Source organism: Cariama cristata, unplaced genomic scaffold (genome assembly GCF_000690535.1).
Source record: "Cariama cristata isolate BGI_N322 unplaced genomic scaffold, ASM69053v1 scaffold9258, whole genome shotgun sequence".
Classification (NCBI taxonomy): Eukaryota; Metazoa; Chordata; class Aves; order Cariamiformes; family Cariamidae; genus Cariama; species Cariama cristata.
In genome coordinates, this window is record NW_009632806.1 from 3,247 (window position 1) to 11,375 (window position 8,129).

Here is an 8,129-nt window from a genome sequence, read left to right on the forward strand (position 1 = left end):
GTTCATGTCCTGCAGCTGGTGTCTGGGGGGGGATTTAACATCTCCTGCATCTGCCTCCTGCATGGGCCTTGGGTGCCAGGACAAAGCCCTGCCCTTCTTTCCAGAGTCCTGAGGGGAGGGACGCGCCAGGACAAAGCCCTGCCCTTCTCTCCAGAGTCCTGAGGGGAGGGACAACCACCCCCCCCAGCCTTCTCCCCGCTGCTGTGTGGGGTCAGCATCTCCTGGCCGGGGGGAAGTGGGCTGGGGCCGCTCCAGGACCCCCATCCCTCTGGAGATGCTCTTGGCAGCTGTTGGCCATAGAGCTCAGCTCCCGCAGGAGCCTTAAAAGCCTATGTTTCCCTTGATCAGGGTGCTGATGCTGCAGGTGCTGCCCCACTCCCCTTGCCTGCAAACCCATCGGCAGGGGGGACACTGGACTCGATGGTCTTAAGGGTCTTTTCCAGCCTAAACGATTCTATGATGCTGTTCTATGATTCTATGCCTGCCCTGCTTGACACTGAGGATGCTGGGTCCTGTTCCCTGTGCAGCCTCCTCAGCTTTGGGAGAATCCTGTTGCAGCAGTCTTGAGGAAGAGCAAAACTCACTTTTTAGGTCTCCTGATTAACACAATGCATTTTGTTTTCTCCCCGACAGACACTTTGATGGAAACGACTACCCTGGTTGCTACGCCTGTGCCCAGAGATGCTTCCCCATCCTGCGACACCTCCATGAAGCCTCCTGTACAAGAGGAGAAACCGCCGGTGGGGGAGACAGCCAGCAGCATCCCTTCCATGCCAACGAAGGAGAAAGTAGGTGAACTTTCCCCTTGCCACTTGCATTTCATTCAGGTCCTTGCAAACTCTCCTTGGCTCGGAGATTTTCTGCTGCAGCATAAGATTTTGAGCTGGTGGCAAGTTTATCCAGGGCTTTTTTTCCCCGCTGTGTTCACATTCCCATCCAGATGCTGTATTTTGGAGCATGGTAGAAGGGAGCCAAGGTTTGTCGGGCTTTGACTCCTTATTTCCCCTCCTTGACTTGTCAGTCAGTCTCCTGGCTTCCAGGTGCCTCTTTCCACCCCTCTCCTCGCTGCTTGTCTCCCTTTCCTTCCCACATCTCCCCCAAATCCCAAAGGCTCCCTGGAGCCCCAACACGTCCCTGCCCCATTCACTCTCCCAGCCCTGGGAGTTACCTGTGACCCAACTTTGCTGTAGTGGCTGGAGAAGTGGTGGTTGAGCGCTGAAGTGGCCTTGTTGCATGACAAAGTCCGAGACCCGGCCAAATGGGTGCTCCCTGTGGCACCCAGCCGCTCTCGTTGTCTCCCAAAGGTGCTCCCAGCCTCGGCAGACCCTCTCCTGACTGTTGCAGGAAGCTTTGAAGGCACACCTGGGAGGACGGCCTCCCGGGTGAGCTCTGCCACGAGCATCTGGGCATCTTGCAGCAACATGGAGAGGGATGTGGAGCTCAGCAAGCCGGGTGTCCTTCTCTCCATGCCTGGGGAGAGCCCAGAGGCGGCCAGCAAATGCCCAGGCTCTCAGGGGCTCAACAACCCTTATTCCAAGGCATCCAAGAGCCTCACCTTCAGCAGCGACCCGCTCATGGTGAGCACGGATAGCTCAAACTCAGGAGAATCGCTCTCCAGAGTCTCCTTGGGATGCCCAGCTCCAGCAGCTCGAGCAGACCCTGGGGAAGAGGAGGCAGCTGGAGCAACCAGAGACTTCCATCCACCTCCAAGCTGGGACAGCACCTCCCTGGGCACCCACGAGGTCCGCGTGGACCATTACCCCAGCACCCAGCTCGGGGTAGGCACTGACCTCCGAGACAGAGCCAGTCCCCTGGGAAACCCTGCAGTTTTTGACTCGAGCAGGGGCTGTGGCACTGCAACCAGCTCATCTCAGGCTGAAGTCCCCCCAGGGGACAGCAACGGGCTGTCCCTGCAATACATCATTCCAGCTGTGGGCATCGCTGTGATTTCAGCTGTGGCATTTTTGGTGTACGCTCGATTGCAGAAGTAGCGCTGGAGTGGATGGGATGTCACAACCGTCACTCAGCCTGGCCGATTCCTCTTCATAGCAGGAATTTGGCCAACATGTTTGAAACCTGAAGAGCAGTGCCAGGGGGGGATGGTCAGGGCATTTTTAAATCTCTTTCTGGAAGGTTTTGCTGGAAGAGGCCTTGGTTGCGTGATGCTGTTGGGTTTGGGTCTGTTCCCCTCCCATTTCCCAACCATCTTCTTGTTTGTAGCCTTCTCCTTTTACACCCATAGAGAGGGTCTCACTCAGAGCGTCATCCCTTCAGTCAAAAAAGAAAGTTCTCATGGCAATTCTCCACATCTTCCTTGTTTGGTCCCAGGAGACCCCAGGGAAACATGTCCTGGTGGTCCAAAGGGTGACCCCCCGGGTCCCTCTGGGCAGTGCAGCCAGGAGAGGCTTTGCAGACATCCTGTAAACGTGAACCTGATTTTCTTGGCTCTGCTCATCTCTGCTTGAAAATGTGCCCGAGGGTCTGTGCAGCAGCTTTCACCAGGTGCCTTGTGTTGAATTTGCCTTACTTGGTGTCTGTGGCTCTGCTGCTAGGACCTTGACTCATCTCTGCTGCTCCTTTCCCCCAGTGCTGGGTGCACGGGCAGGACCCCAGTGCACCAAGTCACGCTGCCTTCTGCTCAGTCGTGACAAGAGATGCTGTTGTGATGAGAACACACCACGCCAGACCGCATGCAAGCTGTCCCCTCTCCCGAGAGCTGTTGTCTTGCTTCGGTGCTTTGCTTTGGAGCATCCTCCCCTGCTCCTGAGGGTCAGGGATGGGCTCCGAGGTTGCTTCATGTGGCACTGACAACCTGGGCATGAAGCTGAGGGTCTGGAAAGAGCCACATCTAACCAGCTTTCTTGAGGATCAACCTCATTTCACCGCACAGGGAAAGTGGGATTATGCTTTAGAAGGAACATTTTGCACGATGCCAGTGTTAAGTGGATTTGGTCCCACATGGGCTTGTTGGACATCTTTGATTTTTAGGCTGTATTTTTAGAGCCTAGCTAGGAGGGTGGATGTAGTTCTCGCCTTTCCCAGTACCTGGTGCCATGGGGTAGGAATATAGGAATCTTGCATCCAGGCTGGGACACAAATAGGATCAACTCTGTCCGCTGCAGGGAAGGCTGGACCCAGTGGTTGAGATGCTCTGGGTTACCTTGAAGGTCCCATTTAAAATTGCAGCCCATAATTTCCCTGCTATCCCCAGAGATGAGTGTGAGGGGATTGGGCTGCAAGATTTCTAAGATAAAATCCTCAAACCCAAATAAATAGCCCCATCTTCCCCCTGCCCAGGGCAGTTTTGGGGAGCAGAAGCGACCCTACTCAGTCGCTGTTGGCACACGTTTCTAACTCCAGGCAGAGTTTAGTGACCCCAGCCGTGCTGCCCGCTTCCGTCACTGCGCCTGCAGGTTGTTCGCCATCTCATCCACTCCCTCCCAAAACCACAGGGGCACAAAAGTAACAAAACTACTTGTCATAGTTAGAGGATTATTGTAGCTAGGGGATTTCTTTTTTTTTTAACCTCTAAAGATGCCAGCGCAGACTTTCAGGTGTTCCCAGCCTCCTGTGATTTGCTGGAGGGCAAGAGGGGAGCTGTGGCAGGAAGCAGGACTGGGCAAACGTTTGCCGATCTGGTGGTGGATCTGCACAGCGCTTGTACCGTGGACTGGCACGGTTTGAATCTGGCGAGCCCATGAGGATGCCGTGGGCTTTAAACCGCTGCAGTGGCCTGGTGCTGATGTCTGGGCTGCACTCCTAATCCAGGCTGTTCCTTCTTCCCTGCTTTACTGTGTCCAGTAACTTATTCCTCCTGGGTTCATGCTGTTCGGCACAGCTTCCCAAAATACGACCTTCCTGCTGGCAGGGGAGCAGGAGGGAGAGGAGCTCTCCAGGTCCTGGCTGCAAAGTGCAGCTGTTGTGCTTGGAGCTTGGGCTGCGGTGGGAAGGGTCCATCAGCCCCATGAGGGAGTGAATGGCTGCTCCTCCCTCCTGACTCCTTCCCTTTGCCCAAAAATGCAAGAAGTGCCTCCCTTAAACAATAAGGACAATAAATATATGCAATAGTGAGGTGTTGATTTTGATCTGACCTGGCTCTCTCCAGGTGAACTTGAGATGTTCATCGTTTGCTCAGTGCTTTATCCATCAGAGGAAGGGACAGTGTTTTTAAATTCACTTGACCTCCCCGGCTGGGAGAGGGAACATGGGGGCTGTTCTCCCCACGTGAAGAGAATGTGGTGACTTGTCCAAAACCTCCCTGCAAGCAGGGGGAAGAACCTGGGATTCCCCATCTGCAGTTCCCAGTAAGCTGGGGTTTTTTCCACAACTTTCATAATTTTGTCAGTGAGGGCTTTGTAGAGACCTGTGCCCTCCTTGTGAAAGCTGCAGTTATCAGCACTTAAGAATTGCTTTTTATTTGCAGTGGGTAAGGAAATCTCCCCAGATCCTTTCACCTTGTTAAAAGGCTCATGTTTACTACTGAGTATTGCAGCGAAATAAAGCAGAATACCTATCATAAAGCGGAGTACGTGAGCCTGCATAACCACGCTGCAGAATCTGTCCAAAAATTTGTTGGAGAGAGGGGGTGCGTGCCTTCTCCGTGTGCTTTCTGCGTGATTCAGAGGACGTCTGTGAGATCCCAAACCAGCAGCATCCGTACCAAGGCCCTCTTCTCTGATGCTTTACTTGCCTGCAAAATTCTTCATGTATTCTCCCACTACTTTTTAGCAATGGCTTGTACGCTTTGCCTTTTCACGTTGAATCACTCTTGTGAAACGGCTGGTTTATCGCCACTTCAGGCTCGATAAAAGCACATGTTCAGCTTTCTGCTGTGAAGTGCTGGTATTTTCACAGTGGTAATGTAGCACTTTAAAAGCGGAATCAGCAGGTGAACCTGCAGGGAGGAATTGTGTCCCTGCGTATCTTTAAAAAAAAAAAAAAAAAGACAAAAAGCCTTTTACTAACGGTATAATAAAATTGTTTGCCACTTCACACTCAACTTGTGAGGTTGCTGTGTGTGTTTGTAAGATGAGGGGGATGGATCTTGGCTTTTGAAGACTCTGGAGCAAGGAAAGTTTTCACGTAGAAGTTGGCCAGAGAATAAATCACTTAAGTTACCTGCTCAGGGAGTGGAGGCTGCAAAGAAGGATCCAAATAGCCGCCCTCTGCTTTTTTGGGAGGAGGATTGCAGCAGTTCATGCACCTTGGTTTTCCCGTTTAAGAAGAGAGATGCTTTCAGAGAAGGCTGTTTGTACAACCTTTGTCATATACAATTTCAAGTGACTCCATCCATGGGTGTTGGACCGTTTCCCTTGTTGTGGAGCTGCATCTGGATTTCTTGGAGAACCCTTGCCTGCGTGTCAAGGAGCATCTGCCTGGAATTTGGCTTCCTTGCCTCGTCCTCCTCCTCGGCCCACCTCTAGGCAGCCAGTTCTGGTAACACCCTCGCTTTGATCTTTGGGGTTGCGTGTTGGGCATGTTGAGGTGACAACTTCTGTTCGAGCATCCCAGAGACTAGAGGTGACCTCCCAAGGTTTGGGAGTAGGTTCAGATAGTGCCAAGAACCACCCAATCTGCAGTCCTCTGTTGGAGGGAGCAGGTAAACCCCTCTCTGTTGCTCACAACGATGTCTGGATCTGTGCCGGGGTCTTGAGGAGCAGGAGATTTATGAAACTGTTGCCAGAGAGAATGCTTTGACAGGGACTGCTGGCAGTGACACGGCGAGACTGAGGCCATCAGTCCATATCAGGAAGAGGTGGACAGAATTTGGGGACAGTTTTCCGTCCTTGTTTCAGAGCAAGCACAGGTCCTGCTCTTGAGGATGCCCACCACAGCAGGTCGTAGCAAGCCCAGACAGCAGGTTCAGGATGAAGATGGGGAGGGTGGTTCTCGACGCAGCGTATAGGTGAGCTGTGGAAATCGTCTCCTCCTCCTCCACAAAGAGGAAGTGGACAAGTTCTGGAAGAGAAATGCACTAAACGCTTTTAAGTAGAGACCTGAGCTGCAAACCGTTGCAAGCTAGAAGAGTGTTTGGGAAAAACAGGGCCACAGGCAGCTGCGGCTGAGTGGTGGGAGGCTGGGAGGGAAAGACCCTCCAGTCTGGAGGTAAGCAGGTGGACATCATGAGCAGATGTTTGCTGAGGTGGACAGTACGCACCAAGCCCACGATGCTGCTCACGCTTCTTCATGATCCAGATTCTCCCACATTCTCTGGTTTAATCAGATCCCAGGATCCTGCACGGAAAAGGGAACTGGGCCACCTTTGCCACCCTGGGTTCAGCTCTGGTGTACAGGGACCAGCAGTTGCTGCTTCCCAGGTACCACTCTTCATCTGCTGGGCAGCTTTGGGCTTGGCCTGACCTGCAGAAAAGAGATACCAGTGTCACCAAAACCGCCAGTGTGCCCAGCTCTGTCTCACCCCTCGCTGGCGAGGGAGCCTTAGGGGTGAGCCAGCCTGCAGCATGTGCCTTTTGGGGAAAAGTAGGAAGCTTTTGAGCAGCACGATGGAAATGGCCCTTTCCAGTAGCGTTCTCATGCTGCCTTTTACAGAAGAGGCTTCCAAGGGCTCCGCTGAGTATTCACAGCTGAGACATCCCACTAGCTCTCCTCGCTTTCTGCTTTCCCAGCTAGAGCTCTTGGCCTACAACCTAGGTATATGAAACGCATTCAGAGCTTGGTATTGAAAATACTCTGAACTTCAGGCAGCGAAGCTTAGTGAGTTCAGATTTTAACAAAATGAAGGCAACGCTTTTATGAAGAAGGGTTATTTTTATTCAGAGAGGTTATGCTTTATCTTGTATCGGTACCAACCCCATTTATATGCTTTCTGCCCTTGCCTGACAGGATATTAAAATTATACAAACTAAATTTGACTAATCTCTTTGTCCTCTTTTCACCACAGCAACCAGAATTCAGCAAATTCTTACTGAAATTATTATACCGTTTTTGAATGTCAGTCGCTTATCCCTTTGGTATCGAATTAATGCCTGAGGATTGCAGTGAGCTGAGATTAACGCGGTGCAGGTGAAGAGCACCGTGGGTCACTGGGTTGCAGTTCCACGCTTGGCTGTGCTCTAGGTATGTTAGACATCAATTAACATTCCACCTAGGAACCTCCGTGGTGTTACAACAGGAGCTGTTAGGGCATCATGTAATCTGGGAGTCCATTTTCCTCTTGAATGTCATCCTGTTGATCGTCGCTTGCACCCCTCTTTATGGTCGCCTCAATTTTTCTGTCACCTGGATGATTACTGCTGTAGTTGTTAGCTCGGCATTGACAAACATAGGGTCAGAGTTTAAACAACAGGATGCATCAGCACTTAAATTATGTGTGATATGTATTTGGGAGCCAAGGACTGGGTCTGAATGTATCCCGAATCCTTGACTCTTGTTTGTCTCTCCTCGTAAACCTCCTGTTTTAGTTCCCATTTTGTTGTGTCTGTCCTTTCTACTGAGCTTGCAGGATCTTTGGGGAGCTTGAGTGTTTTCATCTGCCCTTACTGGAAGAGGGAGTTTGGATCCAGCCTGATCTTTGAGGCCTTGCGAAGGGGAACAGGACTTCTTTCTGCTGTCCGTCTGTCTCTTTCTCTGTAGGAGGGAAACCTTAGCTCTCCCCAGCAAGGCCGGAGCCTTACTAGTTGTCCTCCAGGATGTGTCAAGTTCAGAAACACCTGATTCTATTTCACTTTATGTTAGTGCCATTAACGTGGCCCAGAGAGCCAGCCTCCAAAGACTACTTTCAAGCACACCTTTGGGACAGAGCATCCTCACAGGCAGCACCAGCTGTGACAGTCTTGAGCTTCCCAGAGATGGCTCATGAAAGAGGAGCTGGAGAAAGGGGTGAGCTGTAGGTAGGGATCGAGGAGGTTTAGGGCCCAGGCCTAAATGGCCCCAGGCCGGCCTGGCACTGCTGCCGAGGGAGGGCTGTGGTGGAGGCCTTGGGGCGCGGGCCTGACATGGCGGGGGACCAGGGGGCTGCAGAGCCAGTCCACAGTGAGGGGATGAGGGAAGCCTCGCTATCTGCGTATGTAAATCGTATGCAAAGCAGCCCCCCCGCACGGCCCAGCCCAACCGGGCCTACTGCGGTTTGCCCTCCGGCCATCTTCTGCGTTGCCATAGTTACCCGGCCT

General features: G+C 52.3%; 1 protein-coding gene across 1 annotated transcript in view; it reads left to right on the forward strand.

Annotated features, from left to right (window-relative positions):
• Window positions 1-1,991, forward strand: part of MAVS (mitochondrial antiviral signaling protein) — a gene marked incomplete at its 5' end in the record, with an annotated part of 4,694 nt that extends 2,703 nt beyond the window's left edge. The window contains 2 exons of the mRNA XM_009706507.1: window positions 634-788; window positions 1,305-1,991. Of these exons, the coding sequence (XP_009704809.1) occupies window positions 634-788; window positions 1,305-1,991 (842 nt within the window). The remainder of the gene's footprint in view (window positions 1-633; window positions 789-1,304) is intronic.
• Between the last annotated feature and the right edge of the window lie 6,138 nt (window positions 1,992-8,129).